The sequence below is a fragment of the Rhipicephalus microplus genome, chromosome X (genome assembly GCF_043290135.1).
Source record: "Rhipicephalus microplus isolate Deutch F79 chromosome X, USDA_Rmic, whole genome shotgun sequence".
Classification (NCBI taxonomy): domain Eukaryota; kingdom Metazoa; phylum Arthropoda; class Arachnida; order Ixodida; family Ixodidae; genus Rhipicephalus; species Rhipicephalus microplus.
Window position 1 is genome coordinate 42697325 of NC_134710.1, and position 27970 is coordinate 42725294.

At 50.2% G+C, this 27970-nt stretch overlaps 1 protein-coding gene and 1 long non-coding RNA gene across 5 annotated transcripts in view; one reads left to right on the forward strand and one right to left on the reverse strand.

Annotated features, from left to right (window-relative positions):
- Positions 1–27970, forward strand: part of LOC119175870 (uncharacterized) — a 273943-nt gene that overhangs the window by 141646 nt on the left and 104327 nt on the right. For all 4 annotated transcript variants that reach the window (XM_037426886.2, XM_075876320.1, XM_075876321.1 and 1 more), the window contains exon 3: positions 16292–16408. In XM_037426886.2, the coding sequence (XP_037282783.2) occupies positions 16292–16408 (117 nt within the window). The remainder of the gene's footprint in view (positions 1–16291; positions 16409–27970) is intronic.
- Positions 21368–25885, reverse strand: LOC142775028 (uncharacterized). The gene is made up of 2 exons (XR_012886649.1): positions 24348–25885; positions 21368–22635 (listed from the first exon to the last, which is right to left on the reverse strand). It is a non-coding gene; the product is annotated as an uncharacterized LOC142775028 (long non-coding RNA).

Here is a 27970-nt window from a genome sequence, read left to right on the forward strand (position 1 = left end):
TTGAGCCTTGCTTCTAGGCGTAGTTTTGTTTTCCGGGTCAGCAAAATTTCCTGATTCCTGTGAATTTTATAACATGACGTCTCTGGCCCCTTCCGTGGACCACGTGTTTCATTTTTTTTTTATCCATTGACAACTCTGTAGGCTTTACTAATCTGTATCCAAATATATCACGTCAGACCGAGTTTTTACATGTACTTCAAGGTGGCGTCGCTGCTTTTATTTTATTCTTCTGCATCTTCTCGCGACAACAGTGCATCGCGCTTTTTGCTTACATAACTTGGTAGTTCACTAGTTCGATAATTTTTTTTCCCCTGCCTCACTCCCGCATATGCCGTGGGAATTCCAATCCCAGTTCCCGTTTCCTGACACTGAGGCCCTCTCGTCGAAATGGCGCGCCGCTTTGCGCATCTCCCAGCTTGACGACCAACTTTGAGTTCCCCAGAAAGCCCGCGAAGAGGCGAGACTTCGGCGTTCCTACGCGGGTAGCTTAGGCCCAGCCAACTCAACTGCTGGTTTTAATTTAAGTTTGTTCCTCCTCCTTCTTCCCTTGAAACTGTTAAGTCGTTCTCTGGTCATCTCTCATCATCCGCTTCTTAATTAGAAGCCTTAAAATAGAAAGTTATTCGCAGTGTTGCACCGCAGTCGGCAGCACGTTATCCCCAGAATATCAAATAAATTCATTTGGTGGGGAGAGCTGCTTTGACATTCAAAGGCTTCCACTCGACCGAATATTTGCGATTTTACTACACAGCCCGACAACATGAAGTGTCTCGGCAGCATCCGCTTCGTTCTCCCTAGATGGCGCGTGCATCGTTTCGTACCCCACTAGACTAGTGCCAATCTCAACTGCGGAGTTTGGGCAGGCGTTTTCGAAAGCGGCCGCCATTTCGACTTGGCCGGCGGACAGATGGCACTCGGTAAACGTCGACTTCCATTCCTGCTGCTAACTATTGGCACGGACCGGCGAAACGCGTTCATCGTCGGCCGTTTGATGCTCTGCGCGCAGTATACTTCCGCCTCGTTGGGTCAGTCTGCTCTCTCCAATTTATGGCCCGTTTGTTGTTGTTCGCATCCTTTCATCTGGTCGTTGCGTCTGTTGTAGATTTCCCGCTTTTTCGCGCATATATGGATCGCTTTTCCGCCCCCTCTGTGTGTAGCGCGAAGCGCAGCACTTTTCCCCCGAAGAAAGGCGTTTTGTTACTAAGCGTGCTTTTCCTCGCGACACGTGGATTCAACAGACCAAGTTGCTTTTCCGGATTACCTCATGGAGAATTTCAGTGCCGAGCGCGTTCAGGTGAAGTGGCCTCTTGAAAGCATTTTTGTTCGTCCAAGCATCCGAGCGAGCCTTCGTCGTCACTTTGCGGAGCCTCAGGGCGTTGTTGCTAGCATCTTTTATCTCCTCGAGAGTTCCCCGCGTCCGCGATTTACTGGTCGTGTCGCGGACTGAACCGTAAGCGCACTCTGCGAACCTGTTGACGTGCGTGCGCACACACGTTTTCGCGAGCAGGTCTGTGCACGTGACCGGGCGCTGGTTCTGGCGCGTCTATTTTCGTCTCGGCCGCAGCTGCGCACAGCGACCCTGCAGGCCTCCTCCTGGGTCGCGTGACGCGATCGTCGGAAGTGCCTCTCTTCCCTCCGAGGAGGAGGAGAGACAGTTTCGCCCCCGCAACGCGAGGAGTTTGGTTGTTCGCTCGGGCGTGATTGGTGGCACCCTCTACTCTTTTGAAATCGCCTCGTTTGAGGGTAATGGTATGTGTGAAACGAGGGTGCAAGTTTCCTGACGGCGAGGAGCAGTGCGAAGCTTCTTGCTGCCAGATCGGCGGAGGTGACGTGAAGCTGGGTAACAATGTTCGATGGACAAGTACTTAAGCTTCATTCACAGCGATCAAATATTGTATGTAAACACAACGAACTGTACTTGTTGCTTCCAAATTGGTTTAATAACTGAAAAAAGGAGATGCTGGGACGAATCCGCCGCCTCGCACCTGTTCGTCCTGTTTTTTTTTTTTTTCGGAAGGAGAGATTTTTGGTATTGCCACGAGCTGTTGAAAACTCTCCGGTGGGGGAAGGGGGGCAACTTGGCAGAGAGCTTGTTATTATTGGTCATCTCGGCTCTGTCACCGCAGTCTCGATGCCTCGCGCTTTTCGAAGAAACCCCCGCCGCTTTGTTGTCTGTCGTTATGTGGCACCAGAGTGGGTGCGCGATTGCTGGCTCTAATCGCAGAAACAATGCGGTTGCACGACGGTGATGCATTACGCACATAGGAGGCATTTTATTTCTATTAAAATAGAAACGAAATACGTGGGATACGCGTAATAACACCAACGCCATTGTACATGTCACAAGTGCGTCGTCCAGATTGATTACGCAGCTACAGCTAAACAAAAATGGTAGATTTTTAACGAAATTACCTCGCCGGTATACCTGTTTAAGAATGTTGTTCAGTTGTTATTAAACGTATTTAAATGCTTCCCCGCATTCTACTTCTTTGACTACCCGATGTCTTATAAAGGAGGCGGTGTCGTGAGTGTGATGACCTATAAAAAGGGGGGGAGGGGCGAAACTCGTCATAAACTGATGTATTTGGCAGCGTTGCATGTACCGCTTTAAAGCGGTGTGTATATTATAGAAGAAAGAAAAAAAAAGGGGGGGGGGGAATTCGCGCCAACTTACGTTAACTATGTGAGCATATACTTTCACAACGTGCTGGCGAGTTCTGTGATATTGACTGCGGCCAACTGTTTTTTTTTTCTTTCTTTTTCGGCGACCTGCCTTTATGTTTCGGTTATGTATAACATCTCTGCAGTCTCGTCGTGGCTGCGAATGGGGTTCGAGCTGCAAACAACCCTCTCGCTAGGTCATTCGTCCGCGCTGCTGCCGGAAGCGAGGGGGGGTGAGCATGTGTGGCCGGCAGCTCAAGGGGTCACCCTTTCGGCAACAACTCTGCATGGACGTCATCCATCATCTGTCTCTCTGCGAAACTGCGCGCCATTTTTGTGCGGCGCGTACTGCGCTTCTCTTTTTCTTCCTTGCTCGGCGGCGGCGCGCTACGCAAAAAGAAGGATGGCCCGTCGAGGAAGCTAGCGAAAGCTGATGCGCAACGGCGGTTTCTTTCTTTTTTTTCCCCCTCGCATTTTTGCCGTTTCCCGCTCCTTTTTTTTTATGCGAGGGTAATTTAGAACCCCTTGAATTATGCAAGGCCGCGCAGAGATCGACGTTCGGATCGCGTGCGGCCGATCGAAAGAAGCCGGTTCGTCTGCGCCGCCAGCGAGCTTGTTAGTGCGTACCATTTTCGGTGCTGTCTCCCTCCCGCAAGAAGAGAGAAACAAAAAGCTTAGCTGCCGGAGGAGTCCCAGTGACGTCCGGGGAGAGGACGAAAAAGCTGCCGAGGTAAATGATAAAATGGCGAAGACCTCGTTAAAGGAAACAATGAAAGAAGAAAAAAAATAATCGGGGTGTGTGAACGCGCGCGGTGTCATTCAAGGGCGTATTGGCTGTCGCACAGGGCAGTTTTTTTTTTTTTTTTTGCTTGCTGGCACGTTCTGCTCCGGCCTTCTGCTGTACTCTCCTAACGGAATACGAATTTCCGTGGTATGCTATTTATACACGGCACTAATCGTAGGTTTGTCATTTTTCTTTTTTTTTCTGTCTAATAGCGTGACACGGTGCACGCTATATTGCATTACCCTCGCAGTGTTCCCCGAGGTCATCACTTGAAAATTAATCTTTTTTTCATACGCGCTTGCTAGATGACCTACTTTTATTGCGTGTTTTGATTGTTCTACGTGTCTAGATATAGCCGTCATGCTGCATCATCTTGATGACTCCTCTAGCTGGCCTGTGCATGGCTGTTACTGACTGATGTACGTGGGCCAGAGTATAACGTAATCCCTTTGTGGTTCTCGCATATCCCTATAGTCGCGTCCTCCCGAAACATGTGTTACGCGCTGACGTTTCTCCTGCGTACGGCGAATCGGAACACGCGCGTCATCGGCGGGTGATGAACGTCTGCGAAATGTCTGTATCGGTGCCGAGCATTGCGCCGTAACAAGCTTTCGGTGCTTTGCGAATGTGTGCGCATCCCGTACTCTGTTGCGGACTCACATGCGCGACATTTGAAACTTTCTCTGTCAAGGGAAATCCTTCGTACCAGTTCAAAAATCTTTCTATATGCGATCATGCTTACCAACTTGTACGCTGGAAACATGCTATAGCGAGAATGATCGCGATTCTATACGCCAGCATTCGTGGAAGCAGACAAGCGCGCATACGAGCGTCGCTGTACCGGCTTCGAGAATATTTCCCTTTCTCAATCCGTTGATTCCGCCGAACGTATTGCGCGTAACGGCCGTCTGGACGAACCCTCGTCCGGGCCACGTTTCCCAGAGCAGTGCACGTCGGGAAGCTGACGAATCGTGTTCCAAGGGAGCGCGCGTATCTGAGGCCCCCGTCGTGCAGCGCGGTCCAATTTCAGACTGCCGTGCATTGTCTGGCTGCGAGAACAATGGCTGCCAGCGCGCCTGTGCTGGCCGCACCGCTTCTCGACTTACTGCGCTGCTCGATTGGACTGCGCCTGTTGCTGGGCGAGGTTCCGAGGAAAAAAAAAAACAAGCGCGAAGGACCAGCTGCGGCGCGCCGTGGATGGCGTGTAATTGTGCTCGACACTGGCGCCAAACTTTCGCCTCGTGTAACTTACGCGTGATCATCTTCTCGCGCACCGACACACGCGATGATTATTGCGACGCTTGTTTCTGAGCAAGCGGAATTTAGTGGAGACGCGCTCACCATTAATGACGGCTTGAGCATTCAGTGTTTTGTGTATACGCGTAATACACCCTGCCGCCTGTAGCAAACTCGCCTCTAAATATCGTGAAGCTTATCGGCTTGTGCCAAATTCTGTCTGTCCACGTTTCTTTTGTTTTGTTTTTCTTCTCGTTTTTTTTTTCAAGTCCTTTCAAGTTTTTTTTAAGGGGCGTCTTGCACATTGGTTTATCGCTGAGTGACCCTGAACCCACAAAAGTCAATAACTTGGCGAATAAAAAAACAGAAAAGTGACTCCCTTCGTACGACTCATCTCGGCATGAGTTGAATAGCCGATCGTATCCATTTGTGTGCTGCGCATCGATTATATACGCCGTATTAAAAAAATGAAACGTGCGTGGACGCTCCTTATATTGCTCCAAAGCAGTGAACGTACGAATCGCAAGCACTGAACAGATGGATCTCATTTCTCGCTGCGCTACTTTGCGTTATACATCGGGGGTGAATGTTACGACGCAGTGGTTACAATAGTTCAACAGGTTCGATCTTTTACAACTGGAATTTCGTTTCACTTCGGGGTGTTTTCTTTCTTTTCGACGTACGCGTTTTGCGTATGCCATCACCTACAAAAATGTTAATCTTCGTTGCTGCAGAACCGCGACCTATACTCGCACGCAGTCGTACCTATAGAACCACATTCGGATGCAAGCAACTGTATATACGACAATCAGCTGCTGCAATATACACATGCCTGGCACTGCACGTCAAAGCACACCAGATGGTCGGAATTTCCGGGACACCCCCCCCCCCCCCCCCCTGACCCATGATCGTATCCGGTTTAAACGGGATATGACAACAAATATTTTTATATGTCACGCATTGCTTGAATGTGCTCCTTAAATTTTATTTGGTTCGTTTATCTTTGTTATTTCAGTTTTTGAACCTGAATTACTAATGCTATTTTTATTGGTGTTGTCCTTACATTCATTGCCATTGTGATACATTAGACTTCACAATTTCTGCGTGAATATGTCCAGTGTTCAATTTTCCAGTGTGAAGTTTTTTTTTTTTTGCGTTTTGATCTGAAATATGCCCCTGTATTGAACATTCTGCAAACCGAGAGGGTAAAACTAATAAATGTATGCTGCGCACCCACGAAGCCTGTGGACATGCTTCCCTCTGACGGAATGGGTACTCAAACTCTTCCCCTCCGCCGCAGATCTGGAATACTTTTTTTTTTTCGCGCGAGCATTTTTAGAAGAGTGCTAGTACACTCGCGAGACTGTCCTTGCAATGTAATACCGCGCAGCCTTGTTTGCTCGTTGGGTTCTTATTCGTGGGTTGGCAGGCGGAAAGAGTCGTCGCATGTCGTGTTACGCCGGGTATCACGATGCACAAATTTCGCGGGGTGGGGAAGTGTACCCGGTGTGTCGTCGTCGACCCATCTATACTCCTGCCGTGTGGCTCTTGACCCGCAAAAGTATAGGGCTACACCCCCAGCTTTTGCGGGTCCAGTGCCATACTTAAGGCGCTATACTCCAAGAGGCGTATACCTAGATCGGTTTTGATATGTAATCGCGACCACCGACTCGATAGCGCGGCCTAATTTCGCGCCTCGCACTTTCTCCGACTTGGCGTTCCTTCGGGAAAAGTGGCTTCCGCCGAAGGAAGCCCATATCCCTCGCTACCACTTGCACAGCTGTGTTGCCTTCAAATGAATCGGTTGTCTTGCAAATTTCGAACCAAGGCTCATTCTTCGCTTCTAAATGGGATATTCCTTCTCGGTTAGATATTTTACCTCTCTGAACACAGTCTCGGTTCGGACGTTCCGTCTCGCCTGTCACGTGACCTATTGGACATTTCGTCTGGTTGGACATTCGGGCTCTCAATCCATGGCCGGCGCTTTTCTCGGCCGTGGTTCGGACTGTGCGGGGCTTTCTTCCATTGTCGAGTTTTCCAGCACGCACCGGCGTAAAACGGGGCCATGCAAATTCCGGTCGTCTTCCGCAGTCGCGGCCGCTGCTCGTTCTCGCCGGGCATCGCTAGGCGCGCGTGACTTGTGTTTCGCTCTCTCTTTTTCCCCCTCTCGACTCGAGAGACCGCCGCCGGTGCGACCCGCTTTGTTGCGAGGACGGGGTAGCGGGTCCTTCCCCAGCCTCCTTGAATTTTGTTTCGCCTCGGTGGTCTGGGCTTCCGTGCTGCTCAGGCCTGACCCTACTGTCGTGGTCGAAACGATACAAATCGCCGCTTCCTCCAAATAGTAATCTACCTTTCTACCAAATAGTAAGCCGTACCTTTCCTGTTACGCGATTATTGAAAGTATAAAAGACCCTACTCGGAAGTACCCTATAATCGAGCATCATTCGCTCGCCGAAAGCGCTGGCCCTTCACAAACAGGGCGTCGAGATAATCCTCTAGTACCTGCTTTGTAATCTGGAAAGGACCAACTGTTCCTACGTTCGTGTTTTTTTTTTTGTCTGCAAATTTATTTCCATGTACTATTTATCTTCGTTCTTAATGTGCGGAAAAGGTTCGGACCGACTGAATGAACTCATCGCGATCAGCGCAATTTGCGACTGAACGAAGCCCACCGTGTAATGGCAAAGGGAGAGATGCCCCGCCCTGATTTAAGTAAACCAATCTTCTTTCTTTTGTTTCTTTTCCCCCCTTGATCTTCTACTTCTAAAATACCGCGTTTATTTCGGTGTTCGCGAAAGTCTACATTTACGTAAAGTAGAGCTCCGGCTCAGCTGCTTATTTTGTCATGCAAGTGAAGTACTCGTCTCGTCCCTTGGCAGACATGAGCGGTAAATGTCATCCACTGAAACGCTCTTGGTAACGACAGTGTAACTAAATAAAGTTTTTACGTGTCAAGCGCAGCTAGAGGTTATGGGGTGTGGGGCAAGTCTGAATGCTCTAACGAAGTGGAATGTCTGATATTGGGCATTTAGGCTCTCCCTTACCCACTGTAATTTACAATGTGTACTACTGCCACGCACGCATACGTCAATTATGTTGCGGCTAACAGACAGATTGCCATGTCTGGATATGTATGCCCCTCGTTTAACACTCGTAGAGCGGTGACACCATCTGTGCTTTTCGGCACCTGAGCACAGTGCTCTTAAAGAGAAAAATCAGACGGGCGCATTGGTTTAGTGAAGAATGAGCCTGGATGGAGGGTTCTTTTGGGGCGAATTGCCGTCGTTAGCAACCTGCGCGCTCTTTTTTCGGTGCGAGATGACGGGGCAGAGTTTGGAGGTGCCCCGGCGGCCGCGTTCTTGGAGCCGTGCCAAAGGAGAGTTGGCGAAGCGTTCGTTTCGCCGCACTCTTCCCGCGGCTCTTTCCGGTTGCCCTCGGTGCGTGCTCCATGCGCGTCGTAGTACGCTTGTTGATCCTCCTGAATGTGCGCTCTGCGTCGTGTCCATCAACACGCCATGGAAGTGAACCGCCTCGGTTTTCCGTTCTTAAACGGAAGGCGAGCGCGTTTTCGCATTTCACCGCCGCCGGGAACACCCAACACTGGATTTTATTCTCCCTATCATCAAAGCTGCCCTGCGAGAGAAAAGGGGCAGTTCACACTGTGCAACGCTCATCACAGTTCGCGCAGTGAACGCAAAGATGTCGCCGTCGCTATGGCAACCCGGCACTGAGATCACTGCACTCGCCGATCACACACACGTTTGAGGCTGTTGTACACGCTGTCCGACGGAGAGAGAGAGTCTTCGCACTTTTGCAGTGCAGTTGAAATTAAGTGTTACATGGTGGTATATCTCTGCTTGCACTTATACGGGACCCGCACCGCCTTGCCAACGTGGTTTCAGTGGATAAAATTTATACTCGACTCGTGTTAGGAAGTACTCTCGCGCCTAAGCCGACGCCATCTTTGGCGCCGTTGGGGGGTCCCTGGCCTCCGGCGGCGAGCAGCCAGGCGGCCTTCGCCGTCTTTGTGTGTCCCGATGGCCTTTGAATTGCGCCGTCAACCGGTTTGGGCCTGACCCACTTCGGCGCCGCCTCTCTCCGAGGAGCGCAGTCACTTTGTTTTCGGGCTCTGCACACACACGCTGCGTGACTCACTGGCGTGTCATTGGCCTTGCCGTCATTGTGTCATCTCCGTGGAGCGAGCTCGATTCCTGAAGAGAGGGGAAAAAAGTAATTGCGTAATCTCGTGTAGTAGCAGTTTGTAAGCAATTGTTCTGCTCTAATTGATTGAAATGTGGGGTTTAACGTCCCAAAACCACCATATGATAATGAGAGACGCCGTAGTGGAGGGCTCCGGGAATTTTGACCACCTGGGGTTCTTTAACGTGCACCCAAATCTGAGCACACGGGCCTACAACATTTCCGCATCCATCGGAACTGCAGCCGCCGCAGCCGGGATTCGATCCCGCGACCTGCGGGTCTGCAGCCGAGTACTTTAGCCACTAGACCACCGCGGCGGGGCGGCTGTTCTGCTCTACGAAACTTTGGCTTCGCCTTATGGTTCCCGTACGTGGTCCAATATGAGCTCTTCACGGAGCGGTTCGACTTTTCGCCGTGCAGGTGACGGGCATTTTCTGGAATGGCTCGACTTGCGCTCGCATAATAAATCCGTAGCTCTCGGTACGACGTACCCAGAGCCCCTGCTTTGGGACGTTAAGATGAGGCAGTAGAAATAGTCGACGACTAGTAAACCGTGCATATCGGGAGCCACACATGAACGGTTTCTGTGAAATTTTCACAACCCTCCAGCTTACCGGTTATGCCAAACTGGTAAATATCCCCGCCGTTCCTCTCGCTCGTTTTCCTTCCTTCCTTGATGGGGAAGCCCTGAGAACGCCCGTGATTGTGTCTGGCCGCCACGAAACCTGTGCGGGGGCGCGGCTTCACTGGCTGGTTTAAACCGAGGTGTCCTTCCGTGCTCATCCGCAATCCCCTTAGCCTTAGAAGGTATGAAGCTAGCTAGTCAGCTCTATACGACTCACTTTATTCAGCTTATACGAGCAACTGAATAATTGTCGTCCAACGGCTGCCTTGCCACGAAGACACTGAGGGGTAACGTAGCAGCTGTTTAAAAGGCATGAGCTAGGGGAGTACTGGAAGAGGCAGCGGAAATTGTATATCGAATAAGCTGCACGCAAGCGAACCACAATTATGCAACTGGTTGCCTGATGAAGCAGCGGGACACGACGAGAAAATGCTGCTTTGTAGACTGAGGGCGGGGCACACCTGCAGCACTCCAAACTAGTATAGTAGTGACTCTCGGCAGTGCAAAATGTGTGGCAGTAAACTGACGGTCATTCGTGCTCAGTGTCCAGAAATAGAACCGCGGAGAAAACACTCCACTGCTCCGTATCAGTACCTACCCGACGTTCTTTCTGGGCAAACTTCAATGCACCCTTGAAAAGTTTTGGTGCAATGTAATCGCTTTGCTACAGCGCATGCCTCGAATCTCTCGTTTGCAGTTGTGTTCAAGGGCCCTGCCGAGGCACTAATTCTGGTGACACCACTTTATGCTTCGCAATACTTATGTTCATAGTCACTACTGACAAACATTAATTTACATATTGTACGCCATTACCCTGTTTCAATTGATCTCACTATTCGGTAATAAATAAAAAAAAAACCTGTTCATTCAGTGAACGAGAGACAGCAGATCAGTCAATCGTGTGCACAGTAACAATTCAGTGTCGGTTTGGCGTTGTGCAGTCAACAAAAAGGCGGCTTTAGTTTTAATGCAGCACATTGCAACTTGAAAATCCGCAATGTCGTACGAACGGAAACCGGCCAAATCTGTCACCTGTGTGCCCGAATTTTCCCGGAGCATCGCGAGTCGATGTAGACTGCTCTCGTCTAGGTTGTGTCGCACTGCAACACATTTTTCTTTTAGCCTCCGGGATCATGCTAAAAAAAAACAACACAACACTTGGTGCGCAGTTTGAGACTGCCGAGGCCGCACTGGACGTTGTTGACACACTCGTGCAAACACGGCTCTCCGTGCAGCGCCGGGACAGTCGGGGGGCACCTGTTCCGAGCTGCCTCGGCGGTGCTTTCGTGGCACGTCCAGGTGCACAGGATGCACGCTCCGCGAGGCATGTCTCCATAAAAGCGTCGCTCCAGCCACAAAGGGCGCAAAATGATTCGGCCTCCTCGCCGCCGCACGCTCGGTCGCCTTTCGAGTATCCTGCGTCGCGACCTCACGGAGGGCGTCTGGCCAGATTCGTCCGAATGCCCGCCCCGTTGCGTGACCGGCGGACAGTTCAAGATGGTCGGACGTTCTGTGGCCTGTCGTGCGGAAGGCCGTGATTAATCGGTTAGCGCTGCGCTGGAAAGAGGACGTTTGCTGCGACTTGCATGCGTCTTTTTTGTGTGCAACACGTGTGAAAGTTGAGCATAATTCGCGAGGATTCGATTCGGAACCACAGCGAGCTATGGATGTAACGTGTTTAGCTTGCGAAACAGCGAGAAAAAAACAACAACAATGAACATCACGGCGCAAACTCGGCACGTCGGCGACAATGAATGGGCAGCCAGTGTCGTGTGTTCTTTCACATGTCTCACTCTGTTTGCGCTGTTAATGAATGAACGCGCGCAGAAAGGAAGCGTGCAGGGAGGGGGGTGGCGCAACAATAAAATTCGGCATAATTCACAATCCCTTTCCGTCTCTAATAGTGCATGTGCTAGAATTTGTTTGAAGGCTATATACATGCTCGGAGCCGAGGAAAACCCACCATTTTGCACAAGTTGCGTGCTCAGACCGTGTGTGTGTTATGTGCGTACGCCTACACTTCGCGGAATGTGACAAGCTGTCGCCTATAATAGAGACTTGGCGCTTGTCGCATTCTTTTCCACAATCGCCAGAAAACTACCCAGACCGCCCGTGGTTAGAGCCACGCGTTACCGCATTTTGTGACTCAACCACTGTGGGCTTGCGCAATGGCTTCGTCTGTACGTCGGTGGATGTTTGGAACGAGGCGATGAGCTGGCACGTGTTACGTTTTCCGCTCTATAGCACCTGGTCGCTCTTTGTAGACTGGTGCAGCGTGTGTTTTCCTAGCACTGCTACGGGGTTTTCACTCCGTGCATGTTGAGTGAGCCTGTGAAGGTCACTCTGCCAATCCGAGTTCTCGGCTGCTTGTGATATATCCCGTATATTCGTTCTCTTTCGCCACTCGCTCGCTATCCCGACTCCTGATAGCGCATATAAATCGCATGCGCCCCTGTAGGCGACCTTCGTTTGCTTGGTTGCGTATAGGCGCTTCGAGTGACGTTAATACAGGTTCGAATACCTAATTATGACAGTTTTGGCCCCTCTGCGTAATGCAATCTTCGATCGCCTGGTTCTTGTGTTGAGCCTGTGTACATGGTACGTGTGGTCGCGTTTCTTCGATATCGACGCGTTTATTTGTGAATCTTAGTTGCAGAGTATGTCCATCATTACGTTTGCTACGGCTGTTTTTCGGTAGCTTTCGAGTCGTTTTTTTTTTTTTTTGCGTGTGTCAAGACGACAGGCATTTCCTATCATTTGTTCGTGTAGCCAGCCGCCGACTGCATGATGTTTTACGCAGTCTATAGTGTCGGAAAGAGGCCGCCTAATACTGTTGGTGGTCGTCGCAGTCTTCTAGTCGCTACTGAATTAAGGCGGTACGCTTGTAACGACAAACTGATAATTTCAACACTGACTGTGTATGGTTGCAAGCGATATTGGTGGATTTCGAGAGAACTATGTAATATCGGGAGCGTAAAGTGCTTGATTAACTGCCGTACTCGAGAAATAAATGCCCATTTCGGAATACATGTTCTTTATGTACGCACTGCGGTTATGAATACAGTTCCTTTCTTTTACAGTGCCTTGTTCGCAATAGCTGCACACGACAGAGTAAATGTGGTAATCGTGCAACTTTTGGTACGACAGGGCCGCAGCGTAGCAGCAGTAGAATTCCATCGTAAAGGCGCGTTGTAAAGCCTCGAGGAACTTGGTAGTCTGGCAGCTTGGGCTATAGTTGGTATGACATGACGATAGTTATAGCGCGAAAACAGAAGGATGACACAGACAACAAGAAGGACACGATCGCTCGTGTCCTTCCTGTTGTCTGCGCTCGTGTCCTTCGTGTCCTTCCTGTTGTCTGTGTCGTTTTGTTCTCGCGCTATAACTATCGCCTCGAGGAACGTTGCGATGGAGATTGACGCGAGGAACATTCTGTATGGGGCCGAGACTGGGGCGTCTGAAAAACTGCGGGTGTCAAAGGGTGTGTAGTGTTCTATTGCAAGGGGTATATGCAGTCTTGTGAACTCGTATTTTTTTTCTTCTTTTTTTCCCTGCTTCGAGTGCCGTTCAGTGCGGAAATGAGCTCTGCGGGCACTTCCGTCGCCAAGTTCCGCCAGTGTGATCCCGGAGGAAACTGAGCGGCTTGCCCGCATCTCAGGCGCCGCAGGGCCTCATGCGGAATTAGTTTGGGTCGGGCAAACACGTGCACGATACTCGCCAGGAGAAACAGCGGTGGAACAGTCACGTGGGCCTGTGCGATGCGTGCGCGCTCGAGTAGTTCACTTACAGAAAGTTACGTCATAACGGAAATCTGTGTAATTCGTTATCCAACTGTTGTTCAAGTTGGAATTGGGTCGTCGTTGTGACCTGCGTCGCTGCCATAAACGGAGCAGACATGAGCAGACGGCATCAAGCGTTCAGATGGCCCGAGGCCGCTCGGGACTTTTGGATCACGTGCACGTGACGTATAAACCGTGGCGTCCGCGGGGCGAGTGGTCCGGGACTAGGTAAATCGACGGAGCCCGAGACTAAGGCGCCTGTAAAACTCGAGGGTGTCAAGGGGTGTATGTGCAGTCTTGTGAACTCGGCTCTTTCCTTCTCCTTTTGTCCCTGCTTTCGAGACAAGTGCCGTTCAGTGCGGAAATAAAAGCTCCGCGGGCCCTTTCACTTCCGTCGTCGAGTTCCGCCAGTGTGGGGCCCGCGCAGTAAAGCGGCTTTCCCGCATCTGGCGCCGCGGCGCGTCATGCGGAATTAATCTCTCTCGGGAGCAGTTTCTCAAGGTCACTGCGTGCTGCCATGGCAACGTGTTCCTGCCTCCGCCGAAGAGTATCGACCGCCACCGGCGTTCATTGATCGGCCTGGTGACTGCTGCCGCTGTTGCAGCCACACTTCTAGGGACGGGCTCGCATTCTAATAAATACGCCGCTAGAACAGGACCGAGGCACGTGTCTCAACCTTCGGGCGCCTCCGCCTTTCTCTGCTCATTTTTTTTTTTTTCCGTCCCCTGCACTCTGACGTAAAATTCAGAAAGCGCTTGCACGTTGATGCACGCCGGGCAATTTTTTTTCCCTCAATCACCGACCTATTGCGACTTGTAATACGACACTTATGCTGCGTACACGAATATATATTTTGGCCAAAAGTTAAAAGCAAGACGCCGACCAAACGTTTCGGACAACATCGAAGATATACTTTGTTGTGTACTTACCATGAGGCGCTGGCGACTCCACCACGGGTTTATTGGCGCGAGTTACTTGCGCGAGTTCTTCAAGCTCCCTTGTAGACGTTTCTCTGTGGCCTGAACGGTGCACCATCGAACCATTTGCCCGAAAATCGCGGCAAACGAGAGTCGTGACGTTATAGCACAAAAGTGTGGCAGCTTGGGCTAGTTGGTATGGCATGACGATAGTTATAGCGCGAGAACAAAACGACGACACAGTGTCCTTGTTGTCTCTGTGTCGTCGTTTTGTTCTCGTGCTATAACTATCGTCATGTTATAGCACAGCTTGATGCTGTCCTCCTGTTCAAGACCAATTAAGGTGGTCATTTGCAGTATAGGCAATGTTAGGTTAAATGCGAAGCATTTCTTCGCGTATTGTAAGCGCTTTTGGCTGCTATGTGCTACGTTTGGGGGCTGTCATGATCGCCTCCTTAACTTAGGGTACACCAAAATTAGTACGGGAGGGTAACATAGTCTTACGAATGCAACGTGCTGGTCACGACATGATTATAATGTCTCAATCTCATCGCGTACGTCGTTAAACACTTTCCGAAAAACAGTGGCACCAGGGCCGGGTATGTGGGTATGTGCCTCAGGTGATAGAATTCAATATCTACCCAGGAACGGCGAGAACACACATGGGTAACATAAACCGTTAAGAAAAAGGCTGCCATAGGCAGCGTTGACCGGACGAATGCAAATAATAAATGCCAGTGACCCAGCACGAATTGAACCCTAGCATTCTGGGCGGTAATCAAGTATTCTATACCACAGAGCCACGCCAGGTCTCGGAAGTACTTTGCAAATATATGCTCGTGAAACGTCAATTCTGGTTGCACTACTGGCTATCAAAATTTTGAAAACATTACATATGAACTCCTACGATACAGCCGTCATGCCGGCTTAATGCCCACTGTAGTTAGGCGTCATCCGCCGTGGTTGATTTGTGTAGTATAGTGTTGAGAGCTATCAGTCTCGTGAGCTCCTGCAGCGCTTCAAATCTGCAGCTTTCTGTTTCTGGTGTTGCTAATATCCGTGCTGCTGTCGGCATCGTTACACAACTGCAAACATAAAAAAAACATACGCGGCTGTTTAACGTATGTCTGCGCGTGGATTAGAACTATCGGCGTCAAATGAAATTCGAACAGCGGCAAGACTTGGCGATGGTCTATATAGAGCGCGCCGCCGTCCAGTTGATCTCTGTTCACAGGTGCGCGCATCCTGGTCGGCGCAGAGCGTGCCTGTCCGTGGTGATAAGTGGGCTGGTGCGCAATATACCATCACGAAGGCTTGCCGCTGTTTCCCTCGACGCTTCGTAACGTCTCGCACGATAAAAAAAATTAAAAACACATTCACCTTGCATCCGCATGCTTCCCGTATAACATCGATTCCCAAGGTATACGTGGGATCTGCAGATTTTTTTTTCTCTCTCGCTGAAACCGTGTAAGGGGAAAAGAATGTCCGTTCTCTACAGAAGCCACTTTTCTTCGTGTCGTGGTGAAAAGATCACTATAGAAATCCAGGGCAACACTCGCGCTGCTGCGTGACGATCGTGTCATCAAAGGGTTTTCTTGAGTACGTTATGGTCAACTTTTGTTCTTGTGCTCGAATACCGTCGTCTGTGACCTCAAAATAATTCCCTCTTCTTGATTGATTGATTGATATGTGGGGTTTAATGTCCCAAAGCTACCTATGATTATGAGAGACGCCGTAGTGGAGGGCTCCGGAAATTTCGACCACCTGGGGTTCTTTACCGTGCACCCAAATCAGAGCACACGGGCATTTTCGCCCCCATAGAAAATGCAAGTCGCCGGCCGCAGCCGGGATTCGATCCCGCGACCTGCGGGTCAGCAGCCTTAGCCCTCCACGGCGGGGCAATTTTCCTCTTCTGAACACTGGCAACAACGTTGAAGACATGCGACAATCTCAATGAACGCCCGCATTCTCTCACGCGAGAAAGTACTGTCCTGCGAGATATGATAATGATTACAGCGAATTGTATTGCGCCCGAAAGGATCCGTATGCATACTGACTGTCGTTCTGTTCTGTGTTTTTATCTTTGCAGAATTTCATCAGCTTCATTGATAGAGTTGGAGTGTGGGATCAGCTGCTGAAGCCTGTTGAGTACCTTGCCGATCGCTTCCTGAGGTTCGTGGACTACTCGGAGCTCCGATTTTATCAGGTAGGTGTTGTTCGCTTCGATGTAGGGCACGCTTCTGAGCGCTGATGTAGAGAAACTTATAATTTGAATGCCCGGGAGTGTTCATATGACGACGGCCGTCCCAAGTGTCGGCGCCCACTGTCACTGGAGATTGGAGTGGCCGCATATTGTCACGCGTCTAAGTTGTCCGCACTGTGACCTCTGCCCGCACTGCCAACAGAGTTCGCCGGGAATTCAACTGGTGCTCACGCTTGTTTAGGCATTTGAACACGAGCGTTGCGACAGGGACCTGCGCAACCTTGTTCTCGCAGATGCTGTTATGCGGCGCTTCACGGTGGCTAATGCGCAATGTGGACCAGTAGTGAGCGGTATGCTCACGTCACCGCTGGCCACAGTGGGCCGCCCAAATGCTGCGGCCGATAGGGGTCACCTTGAAAGCCGGCCGCAGTTTCGAGAACCAGCGAAGCCTTTTCCCTCTGCGATGCGAACCAAGAGCAATCTGCTTTGAAAAAAAAAAAGGATGCAGCGAAGTTTCTTCGTCGACTGCAGTCGCATCTGAACTACATATATATAGTGTGTACACCATGCACTCGTGTGCGCAATACAAACTGTGCCGATCGGTTGTGCCCTCGCGATCTCCGACGACAGCTTAGCTCTGGCCCACTGGGTTGGTCCTACGCCACCTCCTGTCGCCGACCCCCTACGACAACGTCAGCGCAGCTCTGGCCGACTGGATTATAGCCCTACGTTATCTCCTGTCGCCGACAAGAGCTCTCACAAGTGGTGCCCGTCCTCGGACTCCTGTGACCGTGTTTTCATCTTTCATATCTCTCATGTCGTCGCTCGCTGTCCTAGCACATCTCTCTCTATATATATATACCTTTAATCCTATCCTCTTAATCCCTCCTCACCCCCATCCCTTGTGAGCTACTGTTGAGGTGTCGCCCGCTGATGCAGACAGTTACGGGGCTCACTTTTCTCTTCTTTTCCCTCTTATAACCGCAATGTGTTTTGACACCAAGCACGGCCTTTGTGCTGCTTCGCACCGCGCTGACATTTCTTCGAAACCCATATTAGCACCATGGCTGCAGTTCACTCGTCCTGGTAGACCCGCCTCCTTTCCCATGCTCCCCGAATGAACCCTCTTGCCGTGGTTTGTCACAACTCGGCAGCCAGAAGGGCGGCACTTCTCCGTATAGGTATCGCGCATATACGCCCCCACTCTCCGTCGTCGTCTTTGCGCCGACGGTATGTTGCTGCGCAACTTCCAGGCTGACGCGCGTGCTGGCATTCATCACAGTTGGCGTGGGTCCGCCTATTCGTAATCACAGCGTGGAGCAAAGAAGGCACGGCATAGTTTTTGTGAAAGTGCCCTTCAGCTCTTGCACACGCGCATGCAGACGTTAACCTGTCTGCTATTGATAACTGCAGTTGTTGGAAGTTCTCGTGACGTTATACCGTCGTTTTGAGTGAGATCCAACTTCGCTGCTTCACCGTCTCGGAGTCCGTTTTGTCGAGCTCGCAGACGGCCATGGACGGCGCAATTTTCCCCGCTTGATTGCATCACGGTTGCCCGCATGGAGCCAGCTGTGGTGTGTACGCCCCCAATGTGGGTACGCATGCCCTGCACACATTTCTTTCCCGCATTTCATCCTGGCTTTTTTCGGGCAGTTTTAGGACTTGGCTAACGGACGCGTGGCTGCCGCAACGGTTGTGATCCGTTCATTGTCGTGCGTCCTTCGATTGTGGCGGCAACATATATTCCCGGAGTCACCAGTGAGCACTGCACATCGCACTGCAATTCGCTGCATGTGCTGCATGTGCACGTCATGTGTTCGTAAATGCGTCGATGCCTTCAAGTAATCTTGTCAATAATCCCTCGCGGATATCGCGTGGTTAACAGCGTCTAGTCGGAATAGTATGTTGCCTCCATTCCGGCCGAGTCCTCACTCTGAGCTCCTGATTAGCGTACGCGAGCGGCTTGTGTACTCGAGGTCATTCTACAACGTGTCATAATAATATACAATGTCCAACGAGTTTTTCAGCGCGCCAGTAGCGTTACTGCAAGCTCTGACTGACTTTTTTTCTTATATATGTTTGTTACCACGTGCGATAACCTTTCAGTCTTGAGTGAGCGGTTCCGGTGTGCATATTTATTTCTTGGTTCTATACCTCCTTCTTTTTGCCATGTAGGCTGTATTCCTACCTGCAGTTAACGTGTCAAGGGTAGTTGACAGATGCATATGCTGTGAACGGCGCGCTGTGGTCTAGTCAATGTATATTATACTTTACGAACTTGCGCTTATTTCTAGAGCACTCTTTAAATATACCTGAACCGTACAATTTGCTCGTTAACAGCCTCAAAGGACATGCATCCGTTAATTTATGGGCAGTCCTTGCAGCTTTTAGGCAACTAAGTTGTACTGTTTTTTTATTTATGCCGAAGGCGGACAGTGCTTGCAGCTTTTAAGCAACCAAGTTGTACTGTTTTTTTTTAATTTATGCCAAAAGTGGACTAACGCTAAATGATAATAATAATTAACTGACTCTTCTGAGCCGCTCGCCCCGCCGCGATAGTCTTATAGCGGATAATGTACTCGGCTGCTGACGTGCAGGTCGTGGGATAGAATCCCTGCTGCGGCGGCTGCAATTTCTATGGAGGCGGAAACGCTGTAGGCCCGTGTGTTCAGATTTGGGTGCACGTTAAAGAACCCCAGGTGGTCGAAATTTCCGGAGCCCTCCACTACGGCGTCCCTCCTAATCATATGGTGGTTTTGGGACGTTAAACTCCACATATCAGTCAAATCTTCTGAGCCGCTCAGGTGGTGGAACAGGGGGACAAGTGCAAATAGTAGACAGGTCAACACACCGAAGCACAGAAGATTGTGATGGAATCACGCAGTTATGTATCACGCCCAAGGAGGTTTAAAAAAAATGCTGGAGTGGAAGCTACCGCAATGCTTTGCCAGCAGTAGTGAAACCAGCTTTTTTCCCTCCAAAGATCTCATAAACAAGCTATATTGTGGTGGTGTCCACTTAGACATCAAGGGGCTTGCATTTGTTAGTATAAAGGCTACGTTAATTAGAAATTAAAATATAGTTGTTCTTGAAGAAATAATCCGCAGAGACTAGTATCGGTGACTTAATCTCCAATAAAATTTGCCTTGACCTCCAGGCTTTTTAAAGAAAACTAGTAACACAAGGACGCACTTTGAGCACTATCTGACCCGAAAAGGTTGCCACGTGTAACTCGTTGGGCGTGCGAGGAAAACGACCTTTCTGAATCGCCGAACGCCAACAGCTCATGCCTCTAGTAAGATGGCTGCCGTAGCCGCCATCTTACGGTTGGCACGGCTTCTCTCGTGGGCAGGAATTTCCATTCCAGCATTTTTTTTTTCTTTGAACCTTCTTGATCACGCCTTGCCGAGTTGTCTTGATCTAAGAAGCGCTGGCACGATGCGAACGGAAAGTTGAAGCGTTAGGCCCGCGCGCCCGTCGCGGCGAACAAACTTTTCCCATAAGCACTTGCGCGCCCATTGGCGGCGCTAGTGTGCTTGAAAAAGGTCTATTGGGCCGGTTAACTGAGGAACCTCCGTTTCGTAGAGCTGCGCGCCAATCATGCGGGTGCAAACGTGAGAGAGAGATTAGTTCAGGAATGCTGCTCTGAAATGGCCTATATCTGTCAAAAACGGAACAAATATTTGTTACCAGGATGCCGCCTGGTAGTATAGGGCGAAGCGTCAAAAAAAAAAAAAGAACGAAAAAACAACGTCATGACAGCATTCCAGAACGCATACAATGAAAGGTGTTAACACGTATACATGCTAAAGTGTCCGACACTCTCCTCATGGGGATCACGGCATGGTGGTTAGCACTACCGCCACAATTAGATGCGCACAAAAGAAGGGAGCATAGTTGACTAAAAAAAAAAGTTCGTGGTTTTGACAGTGAAAGTGACACAGGTTGTTAAAAATCTCATAAAAGACTGAACTGCGGGGCCGGATAACCTGAAAACTAATCTCGTATACAAGTGATGTACGTAAGGCATAAAAGGTTCTTTAACCATCTTTTAAAAGCACCCCCACAACACGGATATTTTACCCACAAATATGAAAAGAATAAAATTTAATGTTGATGCCAAAAGGGAAAGCAGATGAACATAAAGAAAACAAATATCGCCCCATAACTATAAATTCGATTTTGGGAAATTTTAGAAAAACTCCTAAAAGACAAAATTTACCACTTCTTTAAAAACGATTACTTTTAATTTGAAAGAACAAAAACAATTAGGCTTCACCCACAGCTCGTCAACAACCATGGCACTGGAAGAAATCGTCAAACAGTTAAACCAAGTGAGATTGCATAAATTAAATGGCACGCTAATAGCATTAGATAATAAAACGCATTAAATATGTAAAATCGAAATAATCGTTCAGAAATTGGAAGAATATAAGTGTCCCAATAATCTAGTAAAATCAGCGGACAACATTTTACGAAAAAGCAAAATAATTTATGAAAAAAATGAAGTAAAGATCAAACCAAACACTATCATCAGGTTTTCCCCAGGGGTGCACCTCTCAGCCCGATCTACTAGAATATAACAACAGGAGATCTATTAGAAAGACAATTTCCAGATGCAGTACATATCCAAGCTTTTGCGGATGATGTGGTCTTAAACATAAAGTTCCGCTCAAGGATTGAGGTAGAGGATAAGGCGGCGCAGACGTTAATATTAATAAGTCAGTGGGCACTTCAAAAATGAATTACATTGAATAAATAAATAAAATCGGGATATATAATAATTGGAAAGCAGTACATTAGCCATCAACCTCAAGTAAGACTATAACATGAAAAAAATCACAATGTTATACGTAAACTCAAAATCCTAGGGGTTGTCTTCGACACAAGACTAACTTTCTTGCCACATCTGAAGTGCTTAAAAGGAAAAGTAGACGAGGTCAGTTATAACTACAAAAAACGATAAATATACAAATAGAAATTTATTGCAATTGTTATATATAAAGGAAATAGAAGGAATGGTAACACATGCATCCCTAGCATGATACAGAAAAAAATTAACACAAAAAATTGTACGAGAAAATCTACGAAAGAGGAAACGCAGAACCTTGGTTGTGGACATTCATCCCGTATCTCAAGTTCAGACGTAAGCATGAACGGCCCATCCGAATTCTCTGCACAGGCGCCCAAGAAAGGGTCCATCTCAATTTCTATCAAAGTTGTAGCACTGTCGTCAACCGTCGTACCCGCAAAGTACTCGCCCGATATTTTCACCGTCGTTCGAATATAGCCAGCGCGAAGTTCCTATTCATTCGCACCTCGGTTTTCACCGACGAAACAGTTTGCTGCTGTAGACTTTACACTGGTGCCCACTGGTACAAGTTCTTCGAGGCCAGTTTCTGCCTTCGCTGTAATTGCATTCTCTTCACACTCGACTTTGCTGGGCGCGATTGTTTCTTTAAGTGCATCTGCAGTCTTCCGCAGTGTAGGTAACGCCTTTACGTTTCGCTCGTGCTTCTTTCTTCGCCAAAGACCGACGCATTGTGAGCAGCGACGACACAGCTATGCGCGGATCGTCGGCGTGCAGATACCTAACGGGTTTCACTACATGGGGCATACGCATACAGTTTTCGAGGTAAGCGGTGTCTTTAACGCTTTCGCCTGTTGCACTCGCGGCTGCCTCGGTGGGTTTTACCGACTCGTGCTGTGCCATCGTCCAGTCTATTGATGGACTCGCCTTTGGTGGCATGTCCATCGGCGTGGCGTCATGACTCGCGGTTGTGCACGAGCTAGCGCTGAGCTTCGGTGAACTGTCCACCAAGGGGGGAAAGTCGACCACCAAAGGAATGGGGAGTATGCACTGGCCTTGTGCCGCAACGGGTCCCATTCCACAGCGTTGGGAAAACATCATATGGTGGTGGTGGCCAGGCTGTGGGTGGTAGGCAGCCGTAGTAGCCATTATAAGGTACGAGTATTAGCAGGAAGCACATTGCTGTGTAACAATGTGGTGCCAGAACGGGAACGGTGCGCTTACTCCCGAGCGCGAACTGCGATACGCTGAAGGAACCGCTTGTCCGGTGCTGTCTTCCGGGGATTTCGCTTGTCTGGCAGAGTCCGTCGTCACCTGTTTTTTGTCTGTCTGAATCGTCCGGCATTTTTGGTGCGGAGTCTCCATTTACTTGCGTTGTCCCATTCGTGATGTGCGCTTGCTCGTCGGAGTCGGCCATCGCCTGCGTCACAAAATGTATCGTTAAGCGTGGAAACAGTGTTGACACGTACGAAATGGAATATTCGAACGTGTAACGCTTCCGAAACATCGTTGTTTTAAGGAATACTTTTGGGGACGTAGTCTAATATATCGTGTTCACAACTAAAGGTCGAAGCGCATGCCATGCACACGAAACAGCAAGAGTTCTGTTTCTGCGCGAAACCTCAAAAAAAAAAAAAGAAAAACACAATTCCATGTCGCAGAATGAGTTTTGCGTATATGCTGGCAACCCCCAAAGAGCAAGAACTGGGCGAAGTGCACACGTTAGTCAGAAAAATTGCCCCATCGCTTTCGGTAACGCAGCCGCGCATAAAGGAGATGCAACTTTTTTACGTACGTTAAGGCTAATTGTAATACCACGATGTGTTTCTTTGATTACACTCCAAAATAATGGTCAGCTCGCCAAAGGTGTAAATCTGGACAGCGCAGAATTTCGTGCTTTTGTTGCATTCATTGTCGGCGCTTGCTTGACCCAGCGATATGCTACGGAGCGTCTCTTTGGTTGGCTTAAAACGGCGTCACTGCATCATTTGACGATATCCGTAGCAACACGATGTACTGGGACCATCTAAAGAGTCGCCGCTGCGATGCGGCTCATCGCAAGTGTAGTACATTAAGCCTGTTCGCTGGCGATTAGGCGAGTACTTCTGATACGTATGCAAGCGCCGCACCTGGTTGGCGCAAAGGCGCGGCCCGTGCGGGTGCTAGCTCTATGGGCGGCTCTGGCTTTGATGTCGCTCCCAAGAGGGCAGCAGGCGATCGATCAGTGTCAGGGCAAAAAAAAAAAAAAAAACGGAAAGATGCCTCCTCCCCCCGTCTGCTGGGCCCACACTGGCCTGCGCTGGCGTCCTTTCGCGTTTCCGTTATTTTTTCGTTTTCTTTTTCTTCTGCTGCTGCAAAAAAGTAATAAAAACAACAGAACGCAAGTGTGGTCCTTCTCACTATATCATAAGTTGTTCGGAGAAACCGCGGCTGCTTGCGAATGCTGTTTGCGGCCGCACTTCGGTGTCTAATAAATGCCTCGGTTGCGCAACGCTGCCGCTCTGTGTCGAGCACGCAGAAACGAAGACTAGCACGCCGCAGGTCGGCCGCGCGCGCCATGTAAATATAGCGAGGCCACACAGAAAGGTCGAAGAGGCGCCTCATCGCGAAATGAGTGTGCGGCGGCAGTACTGCGCCGCTCTTGTCGGCGGGCGGAGTTCGAAACGGTGGCACATTTGTCGTGCAATCATAACTCCTCCCGGAAGGATTTGCCAAGCACACTGAATTCGCTGTTTATTGAAATATTTTCTTTTTTCTCCTGCCTGTTGCCAACAACAAAAGACCGGCAAAACGTATGTCACGAGACTATTTATTGCGCAAGCTCTCGTGTAGGTTCGTGCAAAGCAAAAACCACCGATGACATAACCGTCATCGACAAATGAGCCAACGAGACCATTTGCTTCCACCAAATCCCTAACACTCGATATATTTCAGAAACCCGTAAAAGATGAACAACAGAAAAAGAACACGCCATGCAAAACTAGAAAGAGGTTCACAAAATAACGAACGGCTAAATACGCGAACAGAGCGTAAAAAGAAATGTTCAGTGGAAAATGACCCTTATCACAGCAAAGCGGGACGCGGTGCTAGCTAGCAGCGGAGGCTCTGCTATTAAGGCATGGATGCACTCACGCAAATGGTGACAGCGGTGATGTGGGGCTTGCAACTGATGCGACAAAGTGACGGTGAAGACGCACTCGTGCAGCAGGGGAAGACTGGCGAATAAGGTTGAGGCGCTCACCTCGTTGACTGGCTTGGAAGGAAGCGCCGGGCTGGTCGAGGTCAGTGACCTTTCGGCAGCCGCGGCTCGCACACGGATCCGGAGGCGTTTCTTGGCCAACGCCAGAAGACCAGAACAAGCCTGGCCCACGTCAGGCGACGAGAAGAAGCTTTGTGTCTAGGTGGGAGCCAACTGGGACCTTGATGCAGGAGCTCTGCTGACCGCCACTCCCGCGCCCTGGCCACCTTCTTCACTCGGTCCCGACTCAGCCACGTCTGCCTGGATTCGCTGTTGTTCTCCCGTGTCTCTCCTAAATCTCCGTGGAGGCATCTTATTGGCTTCAAATGTTCACGCTCACACGTGCCGCAACCGAGCGTCATCTTCATCATCCTCTGTGGTCCACGCTGATGGCGTGGCGCACTTTTCAAAATAGCACAATTGCATCACAGCATATAATTTTTAGTATTTACACTCATGTTTCATCAAGTTGTACTGATTGTTTATTTCACACCGTACACTTCGATTGCATTGCGAGTGTTATTCCTCAACGGCTTCGTAGTTTCACGCACAGATTGAGCATGAACAACTGTGCAAAGATATTGACATATCTGCTTGGTTACGTATGTAAGCAACAAGAAGAAAAAACTTAGTAGCGACACGAGGCTGTTAAGATATGCACGCTTCTTGGGTTCCGCAATAGCCTCTGCATAGATAAGTGGAGATTATGGAGCTACGTTTCATGTTGACTGTTTGCGCAATGCGGCGGTGCTTTTGCAGCCTTATGCAACCAGAAACGAAATAATGCGTGCGACGCTCCAGTTATGTCCATGTCCAAGTTGCCCGGTTGTGACTCGCCTGCTACGCAAGCATATGGCCAGCATGCCGTTCCACACCCAAGTTCTCCTGTACCGGCTGAAAAAGGTGGTCCCGTATCCACATACACGTCGCACCATGCCCTGGCACAGCTTGAGTCGTCTGCGATGCACAACTTGCTGCCGAACGCCTCTGAAGACAGCGCCGAGGAACTTGAAACCGATCAGCACACCCACACGCCATTCAACGACCTAGTCGTTATCATCAGTGCTGCGCAGGTCGGCGCGACAGAGATGTGCCGACGTCGGTGCCATCCAGGTACACCACGAGCTCGCACCACCAGCCCATCTGTGTTAAACGCGCCTTCCTGCCACCTCCTCTACAGCGTTCCAGTGACCACCGGCCTGCGTGCCCATGCCCACACCCCACGCAGAGGGCGTCAACGTCTCGCCAACGTCCCCTGCGCCGATCTCACTCGACTTATGACGCCTACCCGCCACCTTCTCGGTGGCGACCGCCGGTGTCATCGATGCCCGTTGCCACAAGCATGCCTTGAAGCGTTGCATCACTGCTGCCCACAACATCCACGGACTGTCGCTCAAGTACATAGTATCTGTCTCTTTTGTACATATGCTTAAAATAGCGCAAAGCGCTAAGGGGGGGGGGGGGCTATGTAGCGCCACGATAGATTTGACCAGCTGGGCCGCGCCGAAAAAGAAGCGAGCCGTATGGCACGTGGTGCGCGAGCCAGTCGCCGCTTGTTGAGAAAGGAGAGGCGAGACGGCGGCGATGAGCCAGTGCCGAGGTCACAGCTTTATTCTGGGGCGTAGGTGGAGTCGCCGCTGCGGCGTCCAGCCAGGTTCCGAAGCTGGGCCGTTCCCTCATAACCTTCTGGCTCGCGCCCCACGTGCCATGCGACTCGCTTCATTTTCGGCGCGGCCCAGCTGGTCAAATCTAGCGTGGCGCTAGAAGAATACCAATTCGGAATTTATCCCTAGTAATGCTATACATCCCCGCGACATCGGCCGACCGGCGTGTTGGATCCTGCAAAATAAGCGACGCGACCCAATTGCGGGGCGTTTCGTACCATATATACGATTGAAAAAGTCTGGCAGCAACGTTGTCCTCTGAGCAAGTGGCGACTCTTACCATTTCCGCGTTCCACGAGCGCATGTCGGCATGTTCTCTCGTGCTTACATTGAGCCCTGTAGCTCAGCTGCTGTAATCAACCGCGGCGCCATTGCTGTGCCGAAGTAGGATGGTCTCTTGTTTAGCGAGGCGATAGAGAGCATTCTTTCACCTCTTCTATACCGTTCTTTCTTTTTTTGTCGTTTTCACTTCTTGCGAGGCCCCTTATTATTGTCCGGGAACGCCTACTAATGTAGTTTATAGAGCCGGGTGGACTGTTCTTTCTTTCCGGGTAATGCGTCCATTCGAAACAGCAAATCACAATGGCGTTCCAAATTATCAATCTGTTACTACGCGCCAAGCCACATGCACCAGTTCCAGCAAAGCTTACAGAACTGAATAACGCGCATATAGTTCTAGACAGCTCTGATGATAATTTCCATAAAGCGCTTGAGCTGGGCATTGTTAACAGCTGACACGTTCACGGAGCTGGTCACAGTGTGCATAATTTATTACGTGCGCCGCCGCCAACGAAGCGCTGAGTGCCTACGCTTGAGCAGCGGGCGCCTCGGTTCTGTCTGAATATTGCTTTTGAGGTATAATCCTCGTATCCTCCGTGCAATGTATGATGACGTTGCGATCGGTTGCCCTTCGTCGCCTGAATGGGGTCCTGTATGCCGAACCTAGCCGCTCAAGGGAGGGGCTTTGAGCTGGATTATCGCCGGCCCGCTATCTGGATTGCCCGCCGGTGCAGGACCGCAATAAGGCGCTTTCGTAAACACTCCGAGGTCGTTTCAAGGGCAGGCGCCGCTTCACTGCCGCGTTTATTCCCGAGCGATGCCAGGCGCCTTTATTTATTCTCTTTAGGTTGAGAAGCCAGGCGTTGAGCTGAACAATGAATCGACCTTTGCGAGGCTTCCAGAGAAAGTCCACTTTCCTCATTGCGGGTGCATCTCCATCCTGTTCCGGCACATGTGTAGAATTGGTAAGTGGCGATGGAAGCAGCGTTCTCTCCGAGACACTGCACGGTGTTCTTTGAGATGTGGGTATACATTCGAGGCGCTCTTCGGCCATGCGCGGAAATGGAGTCACGTTTGCATCTCCTGTAACGTCCGTTAGCGTCAGTAACAGTTCTTGATTGCGTACTCGTAAGCGCCCCCACCCGGAGCCTTCCTTGACGGCTTTCTCGCTCGGCCAACTGGGTACGTCGCCGTCTGTGCGGTGTCTTGCAAGGGCGCGCCGTGTCGCAATCCCGTTCACTGCACCTGCGACGCGAGCCGTATTTCTTGGCGTAGGTGTTCCCTGGCTTGTGGCCCCCTCTCCCGCGGTCGGTAATTGCGGCGCCCTCCGCTTATCGTGTCGTTTCTGTCCTTCCAAGAAGGGCGCGCTTCGTTCGCGGAACAACGCGCTGGCGGCGAGTCAGCTAATCGCTTATAGATGGCGGTGGCCCGCCATTATGCGGGGGAGAAGCCGCAACAGTTCCATTCGGCGCGTCCTCTCCACCGCGCAGATCGGAGCCGACGACCGGAAAGCGTTTACATGCGGCGCTGACCTCGACGCTTTGCAAGCACGGTGTGTTTTGTTCTCGCTTCAA